Source organism: Chrysemys picta, chromosome 6, assembly GCF_011386835.1.
Source record: "Chrysemys picta bellii isolate R12L10 chromosome 6, ASM1138683v2, whole genome shotgun sequence".
Taxonomy (NCBI): domain Eukaryota; kingdom Metazoa; phylum Chordata; order Testudines; family Emydidae; genus Chrysemys; species Chrysemys picta.
In genome coordinates this window covers 48,444,963-48,459,761 of record NC_088796.1, presented here as the reverse complement: position 1 = coordinate 48,459,761, position 14,799 = coordinate 48,444,963, and the positions used below count along the sequence as shown (strand labels likewise).

General features: G+C 49.8%; 1 protein-coding gene across 1 annotated transcript; it reads left to right on the top strand.

The window, feature by feature from the left end:
- The first annotated feature begins 6,777 nt into the window (after positions 1-6,777).
- On the top strand, positions 6,778-14,496 carry TMEM174 (transmembrane protein 174). Its single transcript, XM_005288244.4, is given in 1 exon segment — positions 6,778-14,496. A coding segment is annotated over 1 exon segment (690 nt). The 5' UTR covers positions 6,778-12,757; the 3' UTR covers positions 13,448-14,496.
- The last annotated feature ends 303 nt before the right edge of the window (positions 14,497-14,799 follow it).

Below are 14,799 nucleotides of genomic sequence, written 5' to 3'. Positions count from 1 at the left end.
CGGTGGGACTCTTATGCTAGATCATTTTCCTTAGGGAACATTGTTATAACAGGGAACAGTATATGCTTTGCCAGTGGTCCAGAGCAATGTAAAGGGGCTGCAACATAGTATAACACTGATCCCTGCCCATTGACGAGTGTCCACTTTTTAAAAAAAGTCTCTTCAATATGAGCAAGATAATCATGAATTAATCAAGACAAGTAGCTTTTTATTCTTCTATAATGTCACTATATTTCCATGTTTTACAGCAAAAATTAGCATGACTTATTTGCTAAAGCATTGCTAAACCTTTTGCCTCCAGTGTGGTCCTCTATGCTGCTTAACCTAAAAACAACCTGGTTGCAAGCACACTTTTAAAAGAAGTCATAGGCCAGATTTCGTTCAGAGGGACTGAGCACTTGGGACTGAGGCATTGCAACACTCACTGCTGTGTTGCCTAACTTCTAAGCACCTAGAACACTGCTATCCACAAAGCCTGCGTTAGGTGCCTAGGTTCCCTATATGGATGGGTCTGAGTTAGACACCTTATAATATATGATCCACAAAAGCCAGCACACTAGGCAAGGAGCCACCTAAGCTAGCCAATGAGAGCGGCTGATTGGGGGAGGAGAGTGTGCATAAAGCCCCACCCCTTTCTCAGAGATATGTGTCTGTGTACCGATCCATGAACGGGAATCCCTCTCCTGGTGTTAGCAGAGGTGGATTAAGATTTATTGGGGTCCTGGGCACAAAGAACTTTTGGATCCCTCATGCCCCTCCTCCACTGGGGCCATGCCCCCTGCTGGTCCTCCTCTCCCCCACCCCTTAGCCAGGCCACAAACCGAAGTTGGGCTGTAATAAGAGCCGCACCAGCCACCCAGGGAGATGGATCGCTGTGGGGAGGCCAAGACCAAAGTGGCGGAGGAATCCTCCCACATCGCCCTGGGCCCCACTGCCTCCCTCTGTTGTCCTGAGCTCCCTTCCATGGCCTTGCATCACAGGCCCACCCCACTCCTTGCCTCTTGAACACACATGCATGCACACACACCCCTCACCCATAAGGCCAGCCCTCGTTTCACCTTATTTCCAAACTCCACTGCCTTCATGGATTATTGGCATCAGGATACCCTTGCCAAAATTAAAACGCCCAGACTCAGAGTGGCGTAAGCGCTAAACACCAGGCTACTAGCATTAAGATTTACACCCCTCCTCTAGTGGCCAAGAGTCATGCGCTCCGTATATTAGGATGCATCCAACAGGGCCACAATGACAGGAGTCACATTAGCGAGACAAGGTGGATGATGTAATAGCTTTTATTAGACCAGCTTCTGTTGGTGAGTGAGATAAGCTTACAGCCCTGAAGAAGAGCTCTGTGTAAGCTCGGACACTTGTCTCTCACCAACAGAAGTTGCTCCAGTAAAAGCTATGACCTCGCCCATTTTGGCTCTAATAGCCTGGGCCCAACATGGCTTCAACAACACTGCATACAAAAATGGAGGATTCACATTAATAGCCCAGCGTGACCATTACACCAGGGCACTATTTTTAGGATTCATATTTCTAGCATAATGTTGTCATTGCACCAAGGCACTAGTACTACCAGCATAATAAGATCCATATAGTAGGGTGTGAGTGCCAAAAATACACAGTATAAGCCCATTGGGACCCACACAGCAGGATAGTAATGTCAGAATGCATGCTCACAATATAGTGGGGATGCACCCCCATCCCTGAGTGAAAGGTTCAGCTAAACAAAACGGCACCTGCAAACAGCTGCACTAACAGCAGGATCTACACTATTGGCCCAGTAGGCGTTGCATGGCAGGGCACTAATTCACAATCCCAATGCAATGGGATCCAGGCACCAGGTCTTTAGCACCAGAATTTGTACTTCCAGACTAGTGGGCTGGAATTATAAAAGTTAGAGGAGAAAAAGCCCTCTGTGATCATCCCATCTTGGTCTAGCTCCCTGCCTTCGCAGGGCTTCGCCTTAACTCATGTTTTGTCCAGTCTCCCCTTGGGGCTTGTCTACACTGCTGCTTACGTTGCTGTAACGTCGCTCAAGGGTGTGAAAAAGCCAACCCCCCCCCCCCCCGAGCGACGTAAGTTACATCGACTTAAAGAGCTGTCTACACCGCTCCCACTGACAGAGCTGCCAACTCTCATTGAGGTGGAGTAATTACATCGATGGGAGAACGCTCTTCCATTGATGGATCACGTCTTCACTAGACACACTACATCAGTGCAGCTGCATCGATACAGCTGTGCTGATGTAGCATGGTAGTGAAGACAAGCCCTTGAGGTTTCCAGTCCTTCCGTGGGGAGACTGTGCCACAGCCTAAGACAGAGATTGCACTGCCAGGAAGGTTCCCCCTGATAGATTTGAGTTTCCCCCTCTTAATTTTGTCCTGTTACTTGGAATATTGGTTTGTGCAGAGCAGGGTAACAGTCTCAGGAGTCACCTTCCTGGTAGCGTGAGAGCTGCATGAGAGCTGCATATCCCCAGCCAATGGGGCTCCTCACCTCCACGGTCTTGGGGCGGGGAGGAGGGAGGAGGGGGAAGTGGCGTCTGTTTCACCAGAGGGTGGAGGGAGAAGGATGCTGCACCCTGGGCTCTGGAGAGAGGATGTAAATGGGGAGGGGTGCAGAGATGCTTGGCTTCTTGCAGGCAATTTAAACCACAACAAGGCGGTGTCCCAGGAAGGGAGGAGACACAAGTGAGTGGGGGACTCTGGGTGTGTCCCGGGGGGAACCCCAGATTGGGAACGGGATGTATCCAGGCTATCCTGGTCTGTAGAGGCTATATCATCTGGGGCAGGAGGATCCCAGGCTCTGGGAGCAGATGTCCTGGGGGATACTGGGCTCTGTGCAGTGATGCACCATGAGGGGTGTGTACAGGGGGAGGCAAGGCAGAGGCTACCGGAGCCCCCAGCATCGACTCGCTGCACTCCAGCCCCTGCATTCAGCACTGCAGCTGCTGCAATCTGTGGCCAAAAGTGGTAAAGTCCCATCCCAGCTGCCGCAGGGAGAAGCGCCCAGGGGAGCTGCTGCCCCAGCCGTGCCTGGAGCAGATCAAGAGAGCAGGTACCTGGGAGCACCCTGGGGGTGCCAGAGTCTACTGGGATGGGACTTTACCACTTTTGGCCACAGATTGCAGCAGCTGCCGTGCTGAATGCAGGGGCTGGAGTGCAGCGAGTCGATGAGCCACAGATTTAAACACAGCCTAAAGGGCTGCGAGAGCAGACATGGGCCCCGGGGGGCAGGTGTGCCCCTCCATAAGCATAGTTTGACAGCTATATTTGCGGGAGGAGGGGGGAAAGGGGGGCGGCATATGCATACTGAAGCCAGTTCCACTGGCTCTCCCCCCCGGCCTGGAGTGGTACTCGGGCTGCCGGTGCTTGGGAGACAGCTTAATTGGGGTGGTGGAGGGGGAAGGGGGGGTTGGATGCTGCAGCCACTCAGGAAATTCAGATGCACAGTGCCTCTCCCCACCCCATTCCCCCTTCCTTTCCCAACTGTCCTTTGCCTCTAATCCCCCCACAACCCCCTTCCCCACCGCCTCTTCCTCCATCCTACCCCACCCTCCTTCCCCCATTCTTTCCCCACTCCCTCATTCTCCCCCCCACTCCCCTTCTCTTCCCCCCACGCCCTTTCTCCACTGCCTCTTCCCCCATTCTGCCCCCCCTCCCATTTCCATACCCCAACTCCCTACTCCCCTTCTCTTTCCCCCATCCCACCTCCCTTGCCCACTGCCTCTCCCCCCACACCTTCCTTCCCCACTGCCTCTCCCAGCCACACCTCTCTTCCCCCACTTCCTTCCCCCTGCCCCATTCTAACCCTCCCTCCCAAACAGGCTGAGCAGAGCTGCTTTGCCAGTGGCAGATTAAGATTTGTTGGGGCCCTGGGCAAAAAGAAGATTTGGGCCCCCACATCCTCCCTCCCTGCCATTGGGCCCTGCCCCCTACTCCTCCTCAAGGTCATGACCTCGGCCTGGCCAAAAGCCAGGCCATGGTAAGAGCTACCCTGGGCTGCTGTGGGGAGCCCTGGACTCTCCATCTGCCCTGGGTGGTGCACCCTAGGGGGCAGGGACATAGGCCGTGGGCTGCTCTCAGCCCAGGACTCCCCACAGCTGCTTGGGCTCCTTGGGTGACTCGTATCATAGCCTAAGGCAGTGGTCCCCAAACTGTGGTGGGACACAGTAGGGCCTGGGGCAGCCCCCACGGGGGGTGGGCAGGGAGCGCCACCCACCCCTGCTGTGCCCCCAGCTCCGATTTGGCCCCGCCCCAACACCACCCATGGCTATGCTCCTGCCCCAAGCTCTGCTCCTGGCCACGGCCCAGCCACACCTCCAGCCCCGCTCCCGACCACGGCCTCTGGGCCCACAGCAGCCCACAGCTCCCTCCCTTCTCTGGCCCCCAGCTCCCGGCGGGGCACAAACTGGGTAAGGTGGGACACAACTGGGGACCCCAGCCTAGGGTGACCATACATCCCATTTTGGCCCCGGACAACCTGACTTTTTTGGCAAAACTGGGCATTTGTCCCCTTTGCTTTTGCCAACTGATCACAAATGCCTAGTTTTGCAAAAAAAGGGGCTCAGGGGGTGAGTGGCTTGGTCTAGCTCTGCATGGGGCAAGGAAGAGACTTGTGCCAGTTCCAGGCCAGGGGGGTGAGGGAGGAGAGAAGGGAGAGGGGGGCTCGGGCCAGCTCTGTGCAGGGCGGCGGGAGAAGGGGCTCAGGCAAGCAGCTCGCCTACCTCTGCCCAGGGGTAGGGTGGAGACAATACACCTTCCCACAGCTCCGTCTTCCGGCCTGGCCAGGGGCAGGGCCTGAGGAGGAAGAGGAGGAACGGAGCAGAGCGGAGAGGAGTAGCGGGGGCAGGGCTAGATTGCTGGCGCTCCTGCAGGGGCCCCCAAATTGGCTGGGGCAGCTAGGCATGGGCCTCATCAGCCAATACAGTAATCCACCACTGTGCTCTCAGTCCTCACAGAAATGGCGGGGGGAATGGCAGTGGCACGTGCCCCCATGCCTTTCCCCTGTTTTTTGGGGGGGACAGTGCCCTCCCCTCCCCATCTCCTGACACAGCAACACCCTCCCTTCCTCCCTCCCCTGAGCCGGGTTCCTTCTGCCTGGAATGGGACTGACTTGCGAGCAGGGGCTGGGAGCTGCAGCCACACATGGACCCTGCTGGCCCGGCTGAGCAGGGACTTGGGGCTGGCGCTCATGATGTGGTGCTCCCTGCTCTCGACTGCTCCTAAAGCAGGTTTCTTTTGCTAAAAAGTGGGAGGGCATAGCCGTCTCTCATTTTTAAAAGTGGACGGCCCCTGGACTCCCCCCGGTTCCAGGGCCCTGGGCCCCCAGAGTCTTCACTTGCCCCAGGGGGCAGGGACACAGGGCAGGGGCTGCTCTCAGGTACCCCAGCCCCCCACCCAGTGCATGTGGAAGGTCCTGGGCCCCCCACAGTGAGCCAAGCTTTCTGATGGCTCCGGCCCAGCTCCAGCTTCCAGCCTGGCTAGGGGACAGGGCTTCAGGGGGAAGAGGAGGAGTAGGGTGGAAAGGCTCCGAGGGGAGGAGAGGAGAAGCAAGGGGTGGGGGCCACAGTTCCGGTGCTCCTGGGGGCCGCCCAAATTGGCCGGGGCCCTTAGGCACAGGCCCGTGCGGTAATCTGCCACTGAGCGCTAGGTGCCTACATCGTTTCATATGAACTTGAGTTCGTCTCCTGCCTCATTTCCCACAAAATGGCTAGAGGCAAAGCCCATCTTATAATTTTTAGCTCAGTGGTTAGAGCACTCACCTGGGTTGTTGGCGACCCAGGTTCAATTTCCGCTCCCTCTGCCTGAGGGAAGAAAGGATTTGAATGGGGTGGGAGTCTCCCAACTCTCAGAAGAGTGCCCTATCCCGTATGTCAGTGGTTCATCTGATGTGGGGCTCCCTCAATCTCTCCTCTTGAAGCTGTCCCACTGCAATAAATAATGAGTGTCATTGGAGCAGGGGGACTAGACCCTGTGTCTCCCACTGCCCCAGGGGTGGGACGGTGCCCTAACCAAAAGGCTCCTGTTATAGGCATCCAGACAGCTAGATGGAGGCAGCAGTGTATACGCCCAGAGACAGAAACATAAGCACCAAGGGACCTTTTATCCTAAAAACTTAAGTGCTGAGCAAGTTTAGGTGCCTACGGTGTTTGGGGGGATAGGGTGGCCCATAGTGGAGACTAAAACTGGGATTTAGATACCTAATTATCTCTGTGACTCCCACCCTTATAACTCTCCAAGTGAAGCCAATGGGCCGTCTAGGTGTTCAGTGCCTCTGAAAATCAGGCCTGTATAGTTTGGCTTTGTACAACATTGATTACAGGGCTGCAGTAATCACTAACCCTATTTTTGGGTGCTTAAGTTTGTAATGACTTTCAAGGTCATGTCTACACTAGACTTTTCCTAAAATTGCTCACGTGTTGCCATTAGTATAGCTCCATCAGTGGCAGCAATGGTGGGCATGCTAGTGTAGACGGGCCCTTGGTGTTTAATCCCCATACCATGTTGTCTAACACTGTTTTGAATAGAGTTAGACAATGTGGTGACTAAAATGCTGGCAGGCTAGATCCACCAGAGCTCCTGGCACTGGTAAATTAGCAACAGCAGGGGCGCCAGAACGGGGGAGGGGGTCGAGGGGCCATGGCCCCATCACTTTTAAAAGTGGGAGGGCTATTAGGGTGAGTGATGAGGGTAGGGGCGGAGAGGAGCAAGTGGTGGGCGGAGTCTATGGGGAAAGAGGCGGCATGGGTCCAGGACCTTGGAGGAAGGGGCGGCATGGGGATGGAGTCTTAGGGGGAAGGGACGGCATGGGGGGCAGGCCACAGTTCGGGCACACTTTTAGGGAGCTTCCGCCGCTCTTGAGGAACAGTGGGATATATTAGAGATATATTAGGCTAGATACCAGACGAGACACAACACCTTTTAAAAGCCACAGCTAACAATAATAGTGAATAGCATTTTAATGGGAGAGAGCAAGAGAGAGAGCACGTAATCCACTTACTATCACTCTAATGGTGGCTATAACTCCCTTTCCACCACAAGCTTAGCTGAAGTGCCTAACTAGCCATGCAAGCTTTAAGGAGTCAATTGAAGTTCTTGCAGAATCCCCATTTACCTGCTACGTTGTCTGTTAAGCAGTGCTTAGCTTATTTAAGGAAGGTATGCCTTGGTTTCTAATCAGATTGACAGTGGTTTTCAGCAATGATTTGAAAAATTACAATCTTTAGAATTTAAAAGAGCCATCATAAATATATAAATTAATGTTCCCTTCCCAGGCCATCTTTCCCTCTGCACTAGCAGCAGCCAGAACACAGAAAAATTAGCTCTTGTCTGAAAGACTGAACTTGAGGTCTCTAATATGTAGGACCCTACCAAAGTCATGGCCATGAAAAACATGTCACGGACCGTGAAATCTGGTCTCCCTCCGTGAAATCTGTTTTTTTTTTTGTGCTTTTACCCTATACTATACAGATTTCCTGGGGGAGACCAACATTTCTCAATTTGGGGGTTCTGCCCAAAAGGGAGTTGTAGGGGGGTCACAAGGCAATACTTCTGCACTGCCTTCAGAACTCAGTGGCCAGAGCGCAGCAACTGTTGGCTGAGCACCTAGCTCTGAAGGCAGTGCCCCAAGAGCAGCAGTGCAGAAGTAAGGGTGGCAATACTATACCATGCCACCCTTACTTCTGTGCTGCTACCTTCAAAGCTGGGCGGCTGGAGAGTGGTGGATGCTGACTGAGATCCCAGCTCTGCAGGCAGCAGCACAGAAGTAAGGTTGGCAATACCATACCAGGCCACCCTTACTTCTATGCTGCTGCTGGCAGTGGCTCAGCCTTCAGAACTGGGCTCCCGGACAGCAGCTGCCGCTCTTCAGCTGCCCAGCTCTGAAGGCAGCGCTGCTGCCAGCAGCAGCACAGAAGTAAGGGCAGAAGTACAGCAACCCCCTCCCCCCCCACACACACAATAACCTTGCGACTCCCCCACAACTCCTTTTTGGAATAGGACCCCTACAATTATAACACCATGAAATTTCAGATTTAAATAGCTGAAATCATGAAATTTACTATTTTTAAAATCCTATGACTGTGAAATTGACCAAAATGGACCTTGAATTTGGTAGGGCCCTAGTTATAAGGAACAACCAGAATGGATTTGTCAAGAACAAATCATGCCAAACCAACCACATTTCTTTCTTTACTGGGGTTATTGGCCTAGTGAAGGGGTGGGAAGGGGGAAATCAGTAGACATGATATAGCTTTTGTCAAGGCTGAATCCCCACTCTGGCACTTGGAGTGCAGAAGGTGGGGGCCCACAAGGATTTTAAAAATTAATACTGGCCACTCCAGGCTTGTATTAAGCTCCCAAGGTTACAGCTTTTCTCTGACCTAGGCTTGGTAAATGCTGCCACCACCCAAATGCAACAAAACAAAACAAAAACACCCCACCCTGGGACCCAGGAAGGAACACTTGGGAATTCCTCCCTGTGGGGTACCCTCAAGCCCTTTGACCCTCTCCCTCTCCCCCCGAGGAAGAGCTGAGAAAGAAAACAAAGGAAATTAGCTGTGCTACCAGCTAATCAAACAATATGCACAAACCTCTTAGGACACCAAAAATCCAATCCTGTTCTTGAAAAAGGTAAATTTTATTAAAAACAAAAAGGAAAAAATACATCTGGAGCTTAGGCTTTTGCTAGATTTTAAAAGAACAATTCCAAAAATTAAGCACCCAAACTAGCTTTCTTGGGGGTTCAGCTTAAAGCTTACAAGTAAACAAAAGCATCTGGGATTAGCACAGAGGAGATCCACAAGCCAAATAAAGAAATAAACTGATTGCCTCTAGCTAAACATTCCTAATTTACTTACATATTTGGGGGGTTTCAAATAAGTAATTCTAGGTATGATCTGATGAATTTTCACACCTGGTTCAAGCCTTACACAGCATTCCTGCTTATAGCATTGCTGCTCCGTGTCTCAGAGCAGGGCCGTTTCTAACTTTTTTGCTGGCCCAGGCAAAAAAAAAGAGTGCCGCCCCGCCATAACACTCCCCCCTCAGTGCCGTGCCACCAAAAACCCCGCCCCCCCCCCAAGCCGTGCCAGGCCGGGCCACCCAAACCCCTACCTCCCCCGAGCGGCGCACCGCGCCATGCCATGCCGCCCAAACCCCCACCCTCCCTGAGCGCCGGGCTGTGCCAGGCCGCCCAAACCTTCCCCCCCCCCCCCCCGAGTGCCGTGCCAGGGTGGGCCGCCCAAACCCCCGCCCCCGAGCGCCGGGCCGGGCCGCCCAAACCCTGAGTGCCACTCCGGGCCGCCCAAATCCCTGCCCCCCCCAAGCGCCGTGCTGCGCTGAGCCACCCAAACCCCGACCCCCCACCCCGAGCGCCGGGCCGGGGTGGGCTGCCCAAACCCCCGCCCCCCGCCGAGCACCATGCCGGGCCGCCCAAACCCGGAGCACCACACCGTGCCAACCTCTGCCCCCCCGCGCCGCCGAAGCCCCCGCCCCCACGAGCGCCACACCAGCCCCCATCTCCCCCAGTGCCGCGCTGCTGAAACAAAAACAAACAAACAAAAAACGCCAAGCGCCCCCACCACCACCCCAAGATTGGCCGCCCCTTCCAAGGTGCCGCCCCAAGCACGTGCTTGGTCAGCTGGTGCCTGGAGCAGGCCCTGTCTCAGAGAACAACAGACAAAGGGAAAGTTTCTTTCCCAATTTAAAAAGTTCTACCTTCCCATTGGCTCTTTTGGTCAGGTGCCCACTCCTTTTCTTTTACCTGTGGGCTTGTTAACTGGGTTTACAGGTAAAGCAAGCAGAGAACAGACACCAAGAGCGATTTTACAGCTAACTGTCTGGCTGGGTGTCCATAAGGGAGCTACCCACCCCCCCTTCAGTTATCACAGATTTTATAGTAAGGTTTTTGATACAGTCCCACATGACATTCTCATAAGCAAATGCAGTCTAAATTAAATTACTAAAAGGCAGGTGAAAAACTGGTTCAAGGACTGTACTCAAAGAGTACTTATCAATGGTTCACTGTCAAACTGGGAGGGCATATCTAGTAGTGTCCCACAGGGGTCAGTCCTGGGTCTGGGACTATTCAATATTTTCATTAATGATTTGGCTGCTGGAGCAGAGAGCATGCTTATAAAATTTGTTGAGGACACCAAACTGGGAGGGGTTGCAAGCACTTTGGAGGACAGGATTAGAATTCAAAATGGCCTTGACAAATTGGAGAATTGGTCTGAATTCAACAAGATGAAATGCAATAAAGACAAGTGCAAAGTACTTCACTTTGGAAGGGAAAAATCAAAGGCACAGCTACAAAAGGGGGAATGACTGGCAGAAGTGCTGTAGTACTCTGGGGGTTACAGTAGAGTACAAACTGAATATGAGTCAACAATGTGATGTAGTTGTGACAAAGGATAGTATCATTGCAAGGTGCAGTAACTAGAGTGTTGTATGTAAGATGGGGAGGTAATTGTCCTGCTTTATTTGGCACTGGTGAAGCCTCAGCTGAAGCTAGGGCAGCACAGTTTTGGAAAGATGTGGCGGGAGTCCAGAGGACAGCAACAAAAAGTTTAGAAAACGTGACCCAGGAGAAAAGATTAAAAAAAACTGGGCATGTTTAGTCTTGGGGAAACAAACAAACAAACAACCCACCCCAAAACTGAATCTTCAACTTGATAACAGTCTTCAAATATGTTAAAGGGCTATTATAAAGAGGGCTGTGATCTATTGTTCTCCATGTCTACTGAAGGTAGGACAAAAAGTAATGGGCTTAGACTGCAGCAAGGGAGCTTTAGGCCAGATATTAGGAAAAACTTTCTAACTCTAAGTGTAGTTAAACTCTGCAATAGCCTTCCAAGAGAGGGAGTGGAATACGCATCACTGGAGGATTTTAAGAACAGATTGGACAATACCTGTCAGGAATTGTCTAGGTTTACTTGGTCCTGCCTCAGTGCAGGGAACTGGACTTGCTGACTTCTTGCTGTCCCTTCCAACTCTACATCTCTATGGTTCTATGATGCTGCACTTATATATTAGTTAAATTTCAACCTAGAAGCAGAAAAGGGGGTTTAGTTTAGGGAGGATAATTGGGAGTTTTAACTTAAATACTTCAAATTCTACCATCCACGCCAAGCAGCAGAACACTGCTCTAGCTCATTTTAAGAAACTCAAACTATCAATGGCCTAGGAAGAAGTAAATTGTACTCTTCAGTTCCACCTCTTGTGTAGCTGTTAATAAGATGGGTCATAGAATATAGGTGATACTTACAGGATGGTAGACTGTGTATCCTGGAACGCAGAAACTAAAATAAATGTAGGGTCATTGTAAATAACTAAGTGAAGAAGCACTCACAGCAAAAAGGGTTTACCTGATCCTTGAATGTATAAATGGGAATATCAGCTAGGAATAGAGAGGTGACATTACATCTGTCTACACCAGTGGTAATAATGTATCTAATTCTAGCATCTACATTTTAAAAGGAATGTTGGAAAAATTGGAGAGAGTTCAGAGATGATCTGCAAGAATGGTTTATGGTCTGGAAAACATAAGAGATTTAAAGAATTTACTCCATTTAGTTTATTGAAGATAAAGTTAAAAGCTGACAATCTCAATCTATAATTACCTACACAGGAAGAAGAAATCTGATACTTCAGGGCTCTTTAATCTTTGAGAAAGCTCCAGTGGTAGGATGTTGTGTAGTCACATTGCTTAATGTACTACTGGCAGGTGCTCATATATAACAGTGCTGAGTACAGTAGAGCAGTATTTCTCAATGACTGGTCTGTGGAGTGGCACCGATCCCTGAGATCTCCCTGACACAGTTTAGGAAGGCAACAAGCCAGTCCCTGGTATCAAAAAGGTTGAGAAACTCTGCTGTAGAGACTCTACGTAGATTAGAAATGGTCAGAGCTCAAACTAGGAAAAAATACATGTTTTTTCCACAGACAGAGATTGAATATTGGAACAGCTTCCTGAGGGCTGTGGTAGATTCCTCATCACTTTGAGTCTCTAAGATAATGCTCTTGGTCAACAACAAATTTAATAGGATTAAAACAGAAATAAATGAGTGAACTCCTATGGCCTGTGTTATGCAGGAGGTCAGCTTAGGTCAGATCGTCATGGCCCTTTGGGCCTTAAAAATCAAACATTTTTAATAGTTTTTTTTTAATCATGAAAGTTCTGGACTCCAGGCAGAGCTGTAATAGAAGTCCAGCCTTAGCTATAAGTATCACACTACTGAGTGTTGTGAAGCATTCAGACTAATGATGTTCTACTTGTGGTGTATTTTTCTGATATATGACCCTGCAGATTTTGGTTGTGGGAGTGATTGTCCCCAGGAGAGTAAGTGAGTCATCACAGTGATGGTGACTAAATATATGTATGTTGGATGCATCAACTGCAGTTGAGATATGGCAGCTATATGTCTTTCCCAGTAAGCACTGGCGCTATAAGGAACAGCCAAAAAATAGGATAAATAGAGGGACAAACAGCCATGAAATATTAAAGCAGTTTCCAGGAGCAAGCACCATAGCAATAGATAATTGAAGACATTTTAAGTGAACCACTTCAGGCTTCACTTCCCAGACCTTTATTCTTCCAAGCAAAGTTTATTCCTTCACATGATGCACTCTGTTAACCATACACATGCAAAGTTCTTCTATACCTAATCTGACCCTTTGACTTCAAATGCTACCTAAGATCTCTTACAAATTTCATCTCACTTGAGACCAAAGAGAATTGGTGTGTAGCAATGAAGCAGAACAACAACAGTGTAGAAGATTTCTCTTTCAATGTATTTTCTGTCACTCCATATCAGCCCAATAGATCAGATGTCCTGGTGTCAGATGATGACAAAGCTGGTGCCACTTTACTCTTTTCAGGTGTTTTTTTAGGGCTGGTGGGGATCACTTTCACAGTGATGGGATGGATCAAATATGCTGGCATTATTCACTTTGAGAGGACTCAGTTATTAGGGCCTATTCTGCTCTCTGTTGGTGTGACTTTTGTTCTGATTGCCATTTGCAAATTTAAAATTCTGACATGTAAATCTTGCAAAAAACGTGATGAAAGTGCATCAGCTACAGACTAGTCTCCAAGTGGACAATCCTTTGTTTTCACTAGAATTAACCAACCTATAACTTTTCATGGTGCTACAGTGGTACAGTACATCCCTCCTCCTTATCCAGCCCAGGAAGGCATTGCTGTGAATCCAGCCTATCTGCATCCAGTGCTCAGTTATTGTGGTGTTGCTTCATCCAGTGGATTAACAATTCCTTCCCCAACCTCTCCTCTGTACTCAAACTCTCATACTGTCCACTCTCTGCATAACCCAGCTTTTACTGAAGATGAAAACTACCCTGCTTATCTGGTAGCAGACACAAGAGACGAGAGGTTAAGTCTACTGAAATGTTTATTAGTTAATATGGATATAGTCATTTGAAACTTTAAAGCACTTCATGAGTGCTAAGTAGTATTGTTATTACTAGTGCTAAGTAGTATTGTTATCCAGTCAAATGCTATCGAACCCCAGTGTTGTAGTGCTTCCTGTGTACAGCATTATTCATGTATTTATATTTTAATATGCATGCTTTGATTTATGTCTATGTGGTATCTTGTATTATTTACCTGGGAAATGGTAATGTCAAAAATTTGTTACAATCACCATCTTGAATGGTGTCTAGTTGTTTGGCAGCCATGTTGGCTACCCTTCTCTTTGGAACTTTGGCACCCTTTTGTTTGAGTTTGGCGCTCTTTTGTGGAAAGGCAGGAAAAGGACTGGTCAGGTGGTCACTAATCTGCCTAGAGACAAGAGGCTATAAAAACCACATACATGGGCTCTAGGGTGCTGTCCTCCCTAGAACCACTGGAAAATCTCTGAGAGAAACCACCACAGCTACTTATCTGAGAAGTAATCCTGATCCTAATCCTGGTTCAGCAGTCATCAAAGGTCCAAATCCCTCCTGCGCCGCCCGTCATCCCCAAGCACAGTGATAGGTCTGGATCCAACATATCGAGGCTGAGGCAGACAAACTTTGATCTATAAAGTATAAATACCTTTGTCTGTCATTTGTAGAGGGAAAGGGTTCTGGGCTTCATGCCCATGCATGCCACTGAGATATTTTGTCCATATACTTACCTTATGTTAAATAAAGCACTTTTTAGTTTACCTTTTCTGGTCCCTTATCCTTATTTGCAATGAGATCAATTAGGTGATAGATCCTAATTCAGGGACAGTTGTACCTGTGACTTCTTAGCAGGGGTCCATAACATCCTTAATTTCTTCCCCCACATCGATACATGGTAACAATTGGAGACGCTGGCAGGACTCCTGATTTTGGTCGCAGTGTTAATTAATTATAATTTCCTCAGTTAAGTCTTGCTAAAGGTCCATTGACCTTGTGGGAGGTAAGCTGCTCTCCCAGCAGCAACGGGAAGGCAATTCCGGCTCAGACCGAGGGGTCCGTGGAAGCCGTGAGATTTGGGCCTTAGGTTGTAAGACCTGTGGAAGCCACCAATTGGATTTTGGGGTCTCTGGCCAATAGGGCCCAAAGAGCTGCTGCTTTTTGCTCAGGCTGTAAAAGCCCGTGGAAGCAATCCACGGACTCTGACCCTGCAGTTAGGAGCCAAGATTTCTGCTCCGACACAGCGGTCCAGCGAGTTCAGTGTAAGGCTCTGGTATAGTCAACCCAGTGAGCCATAGCATGTTCTGGTCAATAGGACCCAGAGAACACGCCATTTATTGTTCCAGGCCTTTGCCCATGGAGAACTAATATAGAATCAGCTTGGACCCCA